The sequence below is a fragment of the Pleurodeles waltl genome, chromosome 2_2, assembly GCF_031143425.1.
Source record: "Pleurodeles waltl isolate 20211129_DDA chromosome 2_2, aPleWal1.hap1.20221129, whole genome shotgun sequence".
NCBI classification, from domain to species: Eukaryota; Metazoa; Chordata; class Amphibia; order Caudata; family Salamandridae; genus Pleurodeles; species Pleurodeles waltl.
In genome coordinates, this window is record NC_090439.1 from 617,795,974 (window position 1) to 617,811,996 (window position 16,023).

At 40.4% G+C, this 16,023-nt stretch overlaps 1 protein-coding gene across 4 annotated transcripts in view; it reads right to left on the reverse strand.

Moving 5' to 3' along the window:
- Positions 1 to 16,023, reverse strand: part of ALKAL1 (ALK and LTK ligand 1) — a 692,892-nt gene that overhangs the window by 96,674 nt on the left and 580,195 nt on the right. For 2 of the 4 annotated variants that reach the window (XM_069220161.1, XM_069220157.1), the window contains exon 5: positions 4,359 to 4,431. In XM_069220161.1, the coding sequence (XP_069076262.1) occupies positions 4,367 to 4,431 (65 nt within the window). In that variant the 3' untranslated portion in view covers positions 4,359 to 4,366. Of the gene's footprint in view, positions 1 to 4,354; positions 4,432 to 16,023 lie in introns of all 4 variants that reach the window. The other 2 variants (XM_069220158.1, XM_069220160.1) reach the window with 1 other exon arrangement.

Sequence of the window (16,023 nt, forward strand, 5' to 3'; positions counted from 1 at the left end):
AGAGGGGTAAACTAGATTGACCCTGACTCAATGGTCTGGGTCACTGATAGAAGAATCTTAAAGTTGGAGGTGTCTCCTGTGTTCTCATCTACACATACATAAATGTACAGTTGGAGACACAACCGGAGAGCACAGAGTGAGTAATTCAAAAAGCAAGTGAGAGAGCATTTTGGGGTTCCCCTAAAAAACATTTTGAAACCTCTGGCAAAAAACAACACTTACAATATGCTTTCTATAATATTTTTTAACACAAACATTGCACTAACAATGAAACACAACGCTCATGTTTCTTATTGAAAGGTATGCACAGTAAGAGGCCTTGCGAGAAACAATGGCACACACCCAACCCTACCCTCCTGTATTACTCTTCAATATTTAACCTTCTAAATTGTTTAAATATGAGCACACCAAACCACCAAAAATTAAACACACTTTCTTTATTACAACCTAACATTGGAATCTGTACACTGCACTTACTAACTGTCGGAAATGAGTTCCACCCAATTAATCTCCCTGGATTTTCACTTTTGACTACACAATTTTGGACATTTTCTGTGCGTGAGTTTAACAAAATTAGTCTCACTCATAGTAAATTCTGTGGAAATGGACTGACGGTTCTAACCACTGGTATCCGCTGTGCAGCTAGGGTAGGAGACTCGGATCTGGTTACATGTGAACATGTGCCCACATGTGTGCACACAGGAGCTGGGTGAGCACTGCAATTCGGTATCTGCACACAGGTAGCCTGTCACAGAATGGACTCTCCATAGATTGCTGCTGACCTGATGCAGGCCTTATATTGTGAGTGGGCATTCATAGTGTAGGTCTGTAGTGCTTATTGAAATGCTGTGTACACACTACATTAATTGTTATGGAAGAAATCTATCATCTTTTATCATACTTAGGCCTAGAAATAAAAGTCAGGTATCAATTTTATGAAAAACATTGCATCAAGTTCAGATCCACTTTGTGAAAACTGTACTCCTCCTGGCACTATAAACATTGGCATATTTTCCTGGCACAACTATAATCAGATTCTAATACTTTGTCTCCCTACTTGGCCATGTTATTACTTTGCTGGCCAGCAGGATGCTCAAATACCTCCCTGCACAATATAGCCATTAACAGCAGGAAACCTGCACATGTTAATTAATTAATCACATTACACTTGGACTGGAGACGCCCACAGAAAGAAATAATGAAGACCAGATCTCTGGAGCCAAACACAGGAGGGGGTACTCTTTAAAGTTTTGGTGGGAAGCGATTTGACAGCTGTGCCAGATGAGGGTGGCTCTGAGATTCCCAGGGAAGATCTTTATAGACCACTTGAAGTTGCATGTTTAAAAGTCCTAGATGGTGTGCAGGAGGGTAGGGGGCAGGATGGAGTGATGATGTTGCACCCTAGCATTGGTAATGAATGCCTACCTTCAAGAAATTTCCTTTGCCGCTTAAAAACTTAAAACAGCATTTTCTTTGCCAGCAGCAAAGCCACTAGTTTAATACAGGAGCCCCAGGCTGAAGGAGCTCTCCATAAGACTCTGTGAGGGCAATCAAGTTTGCATATTTGCATTTGTGGTGCAACAGTATGGGCAGTAAAACCACAAATGTTTTATAAAATGTACTGAAGGTGGCCAGGAGTGCAGCAGCCCCCACCAGAGCATCACACAATTACCACAAAATTGCCCTAAGTCACCCATGGGGTTAAATTGGTTCTGTCATCCCTGTTGTTGTTGAAGTTGCTGCTGCTGCTTTCGGAGGCAGCTGTGCTCAGTGTTGTGGTCTATGATCTCACTGCAACTGTTGTATCTCTTGCGGACTCTGTTATACTTTCAGCTGTTGTTTCTGTAGCAGCTGTTGTGGTGACTGTAGTGGCAGCTGCTTTTGTGGTCCCTGCTGTATATATAGTTGTCACTGCTGTTGGGTCTGCTAATGTAGCAGTACTCTTGTATCCTAACCCTGTAGGGTTACAGTCACAACTGCTGATACTGCCCATGTCTTGCTGACACCGTTGTTGTTATTTATAATGTTGCCCATGCCATGTGGAAGCTGTCATCACTGCTGCAGTCCCTGCTCTTGTCACTCCTGCTTCAACAGCAGTGGTTGTAGTAGTTGTTTTACTGCAATAGTCCCTGCTGTGATGCTAAGGGCAATTCTGTGGCCACACCTGGGAATGCTAATATGATCCCTTATTTTGTGGCGGTGGCTTTCACTGCCTTTTAATAGTTGTTCATTGCTATGATTAGATTTGTGGTTGCTGCTCTCATCCTTGCTATTCTGGCAAATGCAACTGCTACAATGGTCCCTGTGTTTATAGCTTTTGTGGGTGATGTTATCACTGTTGTGGTCCTGATTGTTGTTATTATGAAGGTGGCTTTGGTTCCAGCAGTTGTGAATATTATTGCAGCTCATCTGTTGCTGTCATTGTCTCTGCTGTGGCAGAAACTATTGTTACTCTTGTTGTTTCTTTGGTGACATGTGTGATAGATTTTATGATCCAAGATGTTGCAATAGATATGATCACAACTTTTCTGTAGGGCAGAAGTGGCCACTGCTGTGGTCCATGTTGTCATAGCTGCTTTGGTTGCTGCTGTGGAACATGCAGTACTTGTAGGTGCCAGAGTTTTAGGAGACTTTGTTGCTGCTGTGGTTGCGGGTGTTGTGTTAGCTGTCTTGGTGACATGTTGTGGCTGCTGTGGTGGTATGCTGGGGTTGCTGTGGTCCCTGTTGTGATGAAATCAGTTTTCATTGCTGTGATTGCTGCTGTTGCGGCAGCTACAGTTGTAATTGTTACTGTTTGATTACAACTTGATTAAAGTTGTCAATTTTTTGCTGGCAATGTTTGTTGCTTCTGTTAGCTCTGCCATGGCGACACTTATGGCCCCTTATGTTGTATCAGCTATGGTCTCTGCTGTTGTCACTGCTGTTCCAGCAGGTGGCTCCACTGCTGCAATACCAGCTGGTGTGGCTTCTCTGTCCTTTGCTGTGGTGGCAAGTATGGTTGCTGCTGTGAACTCTGTTATGGGTATAGCAGTGGCTTGTGCTGGTGTTCCTGCAGTTCCGGGAGCTGCTGCAATGCTCTGGTGGCTTCTGTGCTGGAGCTGTTGCTGCTGTGGTCACCACTGTTGTTGGAGCTCTTGACACAGCTACAGAGGTTTTATCTGTGGCCCTGCTTCTGTTGTCTCTATCATGGTGGCAGTTGTGATTACTACTGAGGTCCCAACTGTGACTACAGATGTGGTGGATGTTGTTGTCACCATTGTAATCATTACTGTACATGAAACTATGTTTGCAACTTTAATTACTACTGTGGTTACAGTTATTGTAGCTATTTGTGTGGCATAGCTCCTGCTGATGTTATTCCTGTTGTATTTGCAGCTATTATTGCTGCTGGTGTTTCTGTACAGGTTGCAGGTGTGGTCACTGCTGTGATTCCTTCCATACAAGCTGTGTTCATTGCTGTAGTTGAGGTTTGGTTGCAGCTAGTATAACTGCTGCTTTTGCCGATCATGGTGACTGCTATGGTCAGTGCTGAGACCATTTCTGTTCTCCTTGTCCTGGTGGCAGTTGAGATCACTGCTATGTTCCCTGCTGTCATTACATGTGTGGTTACTCGTGTGATCTTTGCTGAGCTTTCAGTTTTTTTTCTTGCAGATGTGAGATTAAAACATGTTTGACTAAATCTCATCTGTATATTGCTTTTTTGCAAATCACTTGTGTTCTGGACCATACTCAAACCTGTACTAGCAAGACCCCAAAAATGCCTGTTATGATCTATCTGTGGGCTTTTAACCACCCACACCACACACCCATCGCTATCAATCATTTATAGGCTTGCCTTTCTAAAATCTTTTGTTATCATTGGTAAATGCTTTACCTTGGTCCCTCCTCGGGGCAGTTCTGTTACTGCCTTGGCCATCGACCCTGTCACATGGATATTTGCATGATTGCCGATACGTGAGGAAACTTATTTTTTCTTTTGTGTCTCTCCTTCACTCTGATGCCGGCCATGGCACTTTGAATTGGTTTGCTTATGTAAACTGTTTTGCTTTTCATTTTCAATTTATGTGGCAAGAAAAGTCCATTTAGGAATTTATAATGCTAATAGCTCTAACTCAAGCTAACACAAGACCCATTGCATTGCAAATGTTTGTTTAATATGACACTGTTGTCAGAAAAAGATGACTCAAGCCATACCAAAAGACCTGAAAAATACTTTTAAGCTCACCACATTTCAAAAGAATCGTTACACCAATTATCTACTTTTTTACTGTGACAACAATATATGGTTAATAACATCATGCAAGCCATGTCAACAAACAAGAATCCGATAATAAGTAAATGACAATATACTTACAGACCTAATATCCTAGGACTGCGTACACGATGGGCTCATTGCTAACCGCGTTAGTAACCTTGCACATCTTTTGTAATCTAAAATAAAATAAAAGATAATCAGCCGTCACAGTGTCTGCAAAACAAACACATAATATTCCTTATGCAAAATGTCATCATCAATAATTTACTGATGAATAAAACACTGTATGCTATGTTTTAACATATACATAAAATGAAAGGCACATGTAATATAATGTTGTTTTCAATTATTTTGCAAATGTGTGTGTTCTCAGTGTGCTTTTAAATTAAGTCACAGACACTGACTAAACGTCATGCGCATTCAATATCACCTTCAAAATACTTTCATGTAATTTGGTTCAGCAGCGTTTCTAAGTACACTGGATGTTCATCACTCTTATTCAGATTGAATCTTACACATCCTCTTTCAATAATCAATTAACAAGATTGTAATAGCTATAGCTCAATCATTTGTAGATCAGAGGAAATGCAACCACATATTTCCTTGAATTCCTTCAAAATTAGTGGTTCCTTTAATTATGCATTTAAGGCCATGGGTTCCTTTGCCAAGGCTTCTTCATGCAGACCATCAAAAACAATTTGCACCCCAAAACCAGAGTACTGGAACTCCCTTTGTAAGTTTCTATAGCGTCACATCCTGTAACAAGCACAAAATGCAGATATTGGAGTCACTGCTAGGTACAAGCAGAGGAAGCACATTTTCCGGTTCAGTTGCAACTACAATTTCCTTCCATTAACTCTCATGAGCTTTGTGAGTCTGTATATAAATCAGCCGCAATTCACTTTGTGAAATAAACACCTTGCTGTTGCTAGCGCAGGTGTCTTCAATAAAATTATTAATGAGTGTTTATGTATTTGAATAATGAGTTTATGTAGAAAATGAAATAACGTAGAAAAATAATGCACTCATTTGAAAATGTGACCTCGAAGAATGTCCACCAATATTAACAAAGTGTACTAATCAATGATTAATACTTATGAAATATTGAATATCTGTTAGACTAATGCAGTAATATGTCATATTGAGAGTTATGAAGTGTGCTTTAGCTTTATTAATTATAGGCCTTAACTTAGCAAGTGTCTTGGCCTATTTTGCCAGGCCTCATGCAGAAGCTGTATTTCTTAGCATTTAATAAAAATGCTGACCAAGTGTATTAAACTGTGAAATGTATATTGTATTGTTTGCATGTGCTTAACTGAAGCTTTTTGTGAGAACCCACTGCTAGGAGATCATGTTCTTGCTAATGCAACATTTTATGTGTAATGTGTATGAGACTGACTTTCCCAGGACAAGAACAATGAAGATACTGACTAGAGTGGAAGCTGCAACAGTATTGTTACCTGACAAACCGGATGATGCGAACCAATCAACAGTATGAGAACGGAGAAATATTAGAATTCATAGATTTGTTATCGTAGTATTATTGGACAGAGTGTGAGCACACTATTAACTGACCATTAGGGAATTAGGGGATAGTTTAGGTGACTTTAATATAACAATGCTCATTCTGAGAGAAGACAGGTATTCTGCCCACATTTTCTGACCAAAAGGTTATTTTCTTATGTGTCTTTACTAGAAATGTGCTCACTTTAATGCTTAATGACTTTGCCCAAACTTTCCTGACTGAGAACCTGAATCCTTTCTTTTTTTCTGGCAGCCAGGGCAGTTATTTCAAAAGAGGTGTGGTGTGTTCTCCTGGAGACTTTAAAGATAAGTGTGGCTGATGTGTTTTGTACCAATTGCAGTAAATTTAAGTCACATTTGGGAAGTTCCAAGTAAATGGCATTCACATTATCGAGTCTGTAACCAATAATGGATGCCACTATGATTTTCAAAGCCTCGATCGAAAAATAGGGAAGTAACGTCTTCATTGTCCTCAGAAGAAATGTGCACTTCGAAATCATAAAGCCAAATTATGGTTTAATTAAAAGATTTTGAAGTACTAACACTTCTAAACTTTTTGCTGACTTATTGAAATTGGAAGCAGGTCAATTTCCAAAAGGCTCGGAAGGACGAAACCACAAATTTGAGCTATTATTCATGATTATCTTTTCTGCTTTGCCTGCGGTAGGATCTATGGCTTGTCAGTATATTTACATTCAGCAGTTTTATCAAGGGTTTGACATCGTGCACCTCCACTTTATGGTGGAGGTACACAAGGCTCTGTGCTGTCATGTTTCTGCTCTACAAGAGAACAACTGGACTGCCTGTATCCGACCTCTCAGACTGCATTTCATCCTTTCAACTTCACCCTAATTGAGGGCGGTATGAATAATAGCATGCAGTGGTTCCATAATGAATGAGAGATCAATGTTATTACTTCCAGAGGTCCTGGGTCAAGGGGAGGTCTTGACTTAACCTAAACAACTAAACTTTGAAGTAACTTCGTATCAAGGGGGCTAACATCAGATAGTTTGACTCTATTCATTTAATTATTTGGTGACTCAATTATAAGTTTCCCTAGTTTTTTAAAACAAGAACAAATTCAATTAATTAAAGAGTTCTTGAGAAGGTTGTTTGGTTTTGAATAACCCAATCTTCGAAAGATAGTTCGTGCACGTTTTTAAGCACCTCTTTTTGAGGGTTATGTACTTCACAGATCTTATTGGATAATATGTACTTTTCATTTTTAATTGATAGATTTTATCGACTGAGATGTCTTAATTTTAGTTTTAATTCGGACTCTACCAGTTCGTGAGTGAACCATGGGGCTGGGATAAATCTTTTTGTTACTTCATTTCTTGTTTTAGGTGCATTGTCTTGTTTTGTACTCTAAACAGGTCTGCACCACCAGAGAATACTGAGAAACCGAGAACCATTCTCACAATACAGACAGCTCATAAACTCCATACATTTTTTGAATGCATGTCAGCTATATGCTTTCCATTGACTTGTTGTTTAAAATGTCTGCCTCAAATTATGAACACCAAGAGTTGCTCCAGATTGGAACAATTCATTAACCTCAGTCTTCAATACAAATTATAACTGACCACCTAATTGCTAACGCATCCACATTGCTCCTTATTGCTGATTACCCACAATGATTTGGCCCCCTTTTTAGGCATTTTAACTGATTATGTCATCTTTTCCCCATCATATTCATCCCTTATCTGAGTGGAATATGGCCCCTTCAGAATAGGTCAATGACTGCATCTCCAATCAGATTACCTTTTTGCATTCATTATTGTCAACTGCCCTCGCAGTGGATTCGAAAACTACTTTTTAGGACCTTAATAATTTCTTGGATCAATTGTCCCACTAATGATCCTCAGATACTTAAAACTAAACATATTTATTTGAACAAAACAAACTCTTCTTTTAGCTGCTTGTTAATACACACAAATACTTATACTTATTCCACCTACTAGCGTGGCAATCTACTCAACCTCATGTTGGTCTCTGATGTCATTAGTCCTTACTATTTGCTAATCGGTACCCTCTGGTCATTTCCTCTTCCACATGACCCTTACTTTACCTACACCTTATCCACTTAGCAATAATTCATCTGTCTCCAGATGTACAATATATCCTGATTTTACCATAGGTTACCTCGTCACAGTGCACAATGACATTCTTATTCGACCTTATCCTAATTTCTTTGACTAACTCAACATCACATTGCACTCACCCTTAGAGGGACAATTTCTACTCAACGTCCTACCTCTTTTGGTACCCTTTATACTCACTTAATTATGCCCTAACTTCTGATCCCAGAAAATCACTATATATCCTGAAGAGTAACAGGATATTTACAAACACTCGTTCCCCACAATTACTGCCACCCTTCATAGAGCCAAAGCTGGCTATTGCCAGAACCCGGTTCCATCATTTCAGCCACACATACACACCTACCTTATCTCTGTCTTCAAACTGCCCTATTGAGCTCCTTCCCATCCAGAAGCCAGCACATATTTAATAAGTTCCTTAGGGTCCCTACTGGCCCCAAAGCTCCAGTCCTCTAGCTCTTTCTTCTTGCATACACCTTTTCAACCTAATTCAACTTTTACTGCAAATCTGCTGAAGAACCACCACTGCTGAAATGGTTGGCCACTTTCCACCTTGCAGCTACTATCCGTCTCCCAGCTGCCTTTTGTGCTCTAGTCTACAAGTGCTACTGTATTCTGGAGTAATCAGCAATGACTCCAATTCAGAGTGTTTGACCATTTTTTGGAAACTGACCTGAGCAAATTCAATGTTTCATGACCAATCAGATTTTACGTCTGTATGTAATATTCACATGGTTTACACAATTATCCACATGTATTGTACATGCACATAAGTTTAAGCCTTGAACATTTCAGAAGTTTATTTAGGGCACCTTATATTTTTATTCTGCAATACACTTGTTTCCTATGAAAAAAAAGGCTTTATTATTTGGCTTCTTATAGAGGGTTACCAATTAGGTAAAACCAGTGTTGCGGGCCAAGATGAATTCCTGGAGAATAATATTGATGATCATGGGAACCAAATAGTGGTCAGTCTAAGAGATGAGCCAGGGATTAAAAACATGTAAATTACTTAGCCTTGAAAATACAGGGTCGAAAAGGTGGCTGACAGAGTGTGTAGTGCCTACAACTAATTGGGATAGCTGCATGGCTGTAAGGTCATTCAGAGTGCAGCAACCCTAACAGTCTGTCAAATCCCTACAAACTAGCACTCCTTCTTGTTTGTTTTTCCCAGTACTCGTGTTTTATATCACCATATTCCATTTAGGTGACGCAAAACCTCCAATTTGCCTTAGGGCAAAATTGTTTTTGATTTTTCAAATTTGGTCTAATTACTTTTGAATTACTTCATTTTTTATTTTTCTAAAGTGTTCTGATCAATTGGTACCAATGTTTTTTTGTGACCTTTTGTAATTATGACATTCCAAAATCTGTCCGGGGGAAGTGGGTTTCATAATTATCACACACATCAACATTTTGTGATTAATAATAAACGTTGATAAAAAGACCAGGACAAATCCATAAAACACTCCACTATATCTTATAACTGAAAATTCGCGTTGCAAATGTATTTAGAACACTGGTAAAATTATGCAGATCATGTAGAATCCATTTATTTCAAATAAACCTTTTTTTTTTAGACTCAGCAGCTCCTCTATCTATTACTGCCAATGGACTCTGCGTCTTCCCCGAAAGGACCATGGCTGTATGAATATTGTGCACCATGGGCTAGAGAGCAAGGGATGAAATGCAGTCAAGCTAGATGAAGAGAAATGTAGCACTTTTCTCTTGGTGTACTTCAAAAGATTCAGAGTGCTTGGCAAGGGCGTCTGTCCAAAATTGTCATTCTTATGTGCACTTGCAATTTAAATGTACGGCCACTTACGTACCAATGGCCCCAGTCAGTGTCAAGAAGAAGTCATGTTACTCCCATGCCTGTACTAGCGGAATTGTTCATCCATTTAAACCAGAGCATATGAAGAGCAAGTAAAAATATAGATGGTTTATAAAAAAAAAAAGAGGCAAAAATCTGTGTATTAACACAAGACAAATGGAATACATCATACGTTTGTTCCCTCTTGCTCCTCTTCAATGTTTTTGTCTCTTATCTCTTTCCATATATAGACATTTCCTCTAACTGCCTCTGTGTCTCTTTGTCTAGCCCAGTTTCAAGTTTCACTTGCAAACATATTGAATTACAAAAACAATTGATGCCATGAAAACTGCTTTGTACACACAAATCAAATGGTGAGCAGTTATTTTTGAAGACCAGTTTAATAGCAGAATATTAAACTATAATAAGTTCTGTTTAAAAAATTCACAGGCCTATCTATTCAGATTCCACTGAATAAATATGCCTAATCAGATTTCTGCCCGTTGTCAAAATTTGGTTAAAGGAATAGTCAAGCATACTGTCCTGAAAAATTCTTCGAAAAAAACTTGGGACAGAGGTGACAGGAAACCAACACAAGCTTTATCAAAAATGTTGGAATCAGTCCCACATCAATTAGTGCGATGAAGTTTAGCAAAAATAGGTCTCAATTTATGACAAGTGTTTTCAAGGCTTGGTCATGGCAGCCCACCGACTCCTTACTGCAGCCTCTAGCTTGTGGTATAGCCGAGAACGTCAGTATGCCTTAATGGTCAGCCTGGTACTCGCTAGCGATGATATGTATAATGTGAGCTGACATAATGGCTGACTTTACTAAGATAATCCAAAATCAAATTTGATTCAAATAAATATTTAATGATGATTTTCATAAAGTTCCAGTTTTCTTTGAATTCACTAAACTTCTAGAACAATCACCTGTAAATCTGCGAAAAATAAAGATTTCGGTCCATCTGTCAAATCCATACCTAGCAGAAGTTGCATTGGTAGGCACAAATAAAAGTTAGCCTTTTTTTCCAACCAAAAATATGTGATTTGTACAATTAGTCAATGTTTTTGGGCCATAAAGTCCCCATGCATCTGATGTGGAATTCCTGCATTTGTAGCTTGCCCACAGAATTGACATAACTGCAGCAGGAGGTCGTTCTTGGATACATCATTAACTAGTATTCTGACTTTTCCCCAATGGAATGGGGAATTATAGGGAAAATCAATGTCAATGATTTCTAGATAATTCTCAGTGTTTTGTTTACAAACACCATTAGGTAATACCTCAACAAATATGTCCCTGGGAAGCTATGGGCCTATTTTACAAGCCTCTAGAGCCACTGGAGCATCACTTTTTATGACGCTCCATTGGCACAGTGTGCCAGCCCATATTTACAAAGCTTCCTTGCACAGCTTTTTTATGGCCCTGTAAATATGCCCCACTTTCATACATTATTTACTCTGTTTGAAAGGGGTATTCCATTGGTGTTGCTGTGGGTGTTTCCACGCAACACTCATGGAGTCTGAGGCATTTCCACATTTACAAGGCTGGAAATGTGTCAGATTCCTAGACCATCCCAGGGGTGGTGCAAAAGTGGCGCAACAAGGAGAAAGATTTTTACTTCTCCTCGTTTTTTCCTCTTTCTATGCGTGCTACATTCTGCAGCACACATAGGGCCAGATTTATGGATGATCTTAAATGATGCACCACTTTTCTAGTGCCCCATTGAGTCCCCCTAACAACACCATGTGTGCACCGTATTTACAATATGGCACACTAGTATGGTCGTGTCCACATTATCATCATAATTTATGGTGCTAATGTGACACTTTGCTGGATTAGCACCATAAATTATGGCACTAATGCAGTAAAGCACAGGGTGGCCCATTGTTTTCAATGGAAGCATAATTTAACACCTGCCTTAAGCAGACATTAATAATGACACTAAAAATTTTGCAGTGAAATCTAGTAAATTTCACTGCCCCATTTTTCTGGGCCTCCCAACGTGGGAACGTTCCCCTTGCATACATTATGCATGGCGTTGGCATAATGTGGCGCAAGGATTTACAAAGTGGTGCAATGCTTGCATTGTGCTACTTTGTGAATATGGCTTGTGGGAAATGCCACCTTAACTCTATTAATGATTGTTTATGTGCAGGAAGGTGTCTCTTACTGCACAAAATCATCCCGGCAACACAGGCATCCCTGCACCATGGGGCGAGGGTGCCTGTGTTGGTGCAAGGCTGCCAATTGTTGGGCAGTGCTGAGGGAAGTACAGGGATGCATTGTATTGCTGGAAATACAACACATCCCTACACTTCCCTAATGGCACAGCTTGGTGCTGCAAGATGGCTTGTGGTGCTGGGTTGCGTCATTGTTTTGTAAATATGCCCTTAGGGGTGTTAATTCTGCATGCTGAATTAACAAATTGTAAAACCAACTTAATAGAAAACGTCTAGGAGGACAACCTGGGTGCGAAAAAGTACCTAGATGTTTCTACAACATACATCTTTATTGTTTCCCAGTGGCCACTCTATTGCCCCTAATGTGGCAAAATGCATGTTTTAACTACTCAGCCTAAACTTACGACTTTCATAAAATTTTATGTGTCAATACGAAAGGACACTCCAATGAACAACCAGTCTGTAATAGTCCATAACATAGTCCTTCATCTCTGTCACTTAATCCTCTTTCTTCGCTGCTCGCAGCCGAGATAAGTTGCATCTTATTTGTTAGTGTTTTGACTTGTTTATATTTCTGTGTCTCATTTCCTGTTTATTGACTATATTGTTGCTTTAGTAATTTATTTGCATTTTCCTAAGGCTGCAGGAACGTTTTCTGCTACTTTGCAACTGTTTATGTTACTCTTTGCCATCTGGTGGCGCCTGTTTGACAGTTGGTCACCTGAGGTGAGCGGCTTTCTTTGTTCTTTCACAGTGAGAGCGAAGCTGCATGCCATTAGCTGACTGAGTCTAGCCTGCCTGGAGACTGATGCCTCAGCTAGGGTTTCTCTATTTTGATGCCTCATTCATCAACGCGAGTTCGGTACTCCCTCAAATTATATGTCCCACATTCAATTGGGGTTTGTATTTGAAACATATTTTTTAAAAATTACACAAAGAACATGTCCCAGGCAGCATCCCCATAAAAAATCGTATTTTTATCACACCACGGGTGAAGTGTCCAAGAGTTTGTCCCTATCCTTATATAGTTTTTAACCATTAAACAAATAAGCTGACAACCAGCTTCCTACACGTAGGCCTGGTCCTTGCTACAATATTTGTATAGATATATACCTTTTCTCCTTATTTTGATAAAAATAATCTTTGTAGTAGTTAATATGAAAGTTGCTGAAAAGAATAAATTTTTTGATGCTGTAGATGAGTCCATATATCGAGCTGTAGTAGAGGCCATGGGCCCACTTGAGAAAATACTTTTGTATTAAATTGTACATGAATGCGCAAAATTATCCAATCCAGTTCCAACTCCCACACTATGTCATGTTAACTGTCAGGCAATAGATGACTCAGCAATGTGAAACTGGTGTTGATATGGGAGCCTTTGCTCGTATGAGACAGTCTTTCTAATCTCAGGAAGCCATTTTTTTCCTCTGGGGACCCTTCAAGCTTATTTTCAGATCTGCTCTTCAAACTTCTGATTCCCTTAATGATCCTGATGATGGTGCTAGTCTCTCAAGACCTTGCCTTTATGCATCTCATACTCCTTCTGATACTGTTTTTGACGAGTCTGACATGCTTGACCCAGATGACATTGTTCATCCTAGATGTTCAGAATGGGCCCCATCCGACAAGGTGACAAATTATGTCGTGGGACGTATTAGGAAATCAATGGGAACAGAGTCCCATAATTGTTTACGGGCGGAATATACCCATCCTTTTCTTCCAAATAAAGTAGCTCTCACTCCTGAAATGATCCCAGAATGTCCGCTTTCCTTCAGAAGTTTATCAAGGACCAGAAGAAGGCATTGATAGATCCCAGTGGGCATGCCAGGGCAAACTTTGGATGTCCTGGGTCCGTTGGCCAAAATTCTAGATGTGGCAGAGGATGCAAAATCTTCAGGCACCTCAATTTCTCCCGAAATCCATTCCAGTCGGGCACAACATGCTAACATCTTTCTGGGCAATGCCAATTGTGCGTTATCTACTGAGCGCCAATGCTCTTTACTAATAGAGGTGGACCCAAAACTAGATGATTTGGCAGACTCGGAAGCAGGAGCAGTAGTTCAAGGAGGACTCTTTTGTGAACCTTTCATTAAGGAATTAGGAAAGATTGTTAATACTTTCACTTCTTTGGATAAGGCTCTGTCTTCCATTAAAAAGATTTTACCTCCCGGGTTTTCCAAGAGGCTGGTTGAGGCAGGGCCCACTAGTTTTCACTCCCAGTACCCTTCCAGAGCGCAGGGCTCCAGGCAAGGACAGTTCTAAGATAAATCCCACTTTGCCAACTTCTATCCAACAAGAGATAGGTGATTCCCAAGGCCGTGATGGGACAGCTCCATCCTCTAACTCTTATTCCAGTAAGTGTTCTCCATTCTTCCCTTCTAAAAGTAGGGGGGCGACTGATGAATTTTACCCAGGCTTGGGTATCATGAACAAGGGATGCATGGGTTCCACAAACTATAAAATGTTTTCAGATAGAGATTGACTGTTCCCCCAGACAACAATCTCTTCGCTATTCCATTCAGTTTTAAGCTCACGAGTCAGATCTAATAGGCGAGAAGATAGCTGCTCTTCCATCTAAGGGGGCTATTTCCCATACAATTCCTCACCCTTGTGGTTTCATCAGCAATCTTTTCTTAGTTGACAAAGCTGACAGACGACAGTGACCGGTCATCAACATATGCGAATTCAATGAATGGTTGTTACACCAGCACTTGAAATTGGAGGGAATTTACCTCCTGCGAGGGTTCTTAGGTCCCATCGACTGGCTATTACGTCTTGACCTGAAAGATGCTTATTTGACCATTCTCATTTTCCCTTCACGCAGGAGATTTCTCCAATTCATCCAGTGCCACCAGACCTTCAAATTCATCACTCTACCTTTCAGTCTATCCTCTGAACCTTGGTGCTTTACAAAAGTTCTCAAACCCGTTGTGAAATATATCAGGTCGCAAGGAATACGTCTCATTGTTTAGCTCAACAACATCCTTCTCATGGCCCAGTGCCTGCGAAAATTATCTCCTCAATTACAAATCACAGTCAATCTTCTGTATCAGCTAGGTTTTATCATAAACAAAAGAAAGTCTCTGCTAGTTCCTTAAGTTTTCCATTTCAGAAGATGTTGAAGATTCGTTAGGAGTTGATACAACTTTGGCTAGACAACGGGTATCCCTTTGTCAGATTGCTAGCTCAGTAGGTCTCTTGTCTTCATCCACCCATGCCACTTTTCCAGGCTCTCTGCATTACAACGCTTAAAAGCCGCTGACCTTCACAGACGTGGACACATGGAATGGAAGAGCAATTTTTGGCTCTGCCCCAGATCTGGTTTTCGAATCCAACGCCAGCAGACGAGGTTGGGGCGTGAGGTGTGGACATTTTTCCATCGGTGGCTTATGGTCCCCGAGCAAACAACAATTATATATCAATTGTCTAGAACTTTTAGCTGGTCCTTTTGCGGTCCAATGTTTGACAAAAAATTCCATTCAGTCTTGTTTTCTACTGAAGATGAACAACATTTTGGAGGTTCATTATATGACTCATCTAGGGGGCACCAGATCCAAGTCTTTATTTGATCTAGCAACCAGTTTCTGGCAATTCTACCTGGACTGACAGATATCGGTCACAGCGGAATACCTTCCTGGGCAGGAGAACCAACAGCAGACTTCCAATCCAGACATTTCAGAGATTCCAGCTTATGGAAGCTACACCCGGAAGTTTTTCCACCCTTCTGAATCTTTGGGGTCTCTTTTCAGTGGATCTGTTTGCATCCAGACTGAATCACCAATGACCCAGGTTTTTCAGTTGGATTCCAGATCCCAAGGCAGCGGCCACAGATGCTTTACTACAGGATTGGAGTCTAGAGACAGCCTACGCTTCTGCTCCATTTTATGATGATCACTCGAGCATCTGCTCAAGTTCGTCACAAACGTGCCACTTTGGTGATAATAACCCCGATTAGGAAATCTCAAGTTGGGTTCCCTCGCATCTCCTCAATCCAGATCACAAGCCTCATCAGATGATTCTAGAAGGCTCGCTCTCGCTAATGGCTTGGCAGATTACAGGAGACGATGGCTGTCCAGTGATTATTGCACCAAGCTCAGGACCTCTAATTTAAAGCCTGAGCAGCCAGTAGAACCAAGCAATGC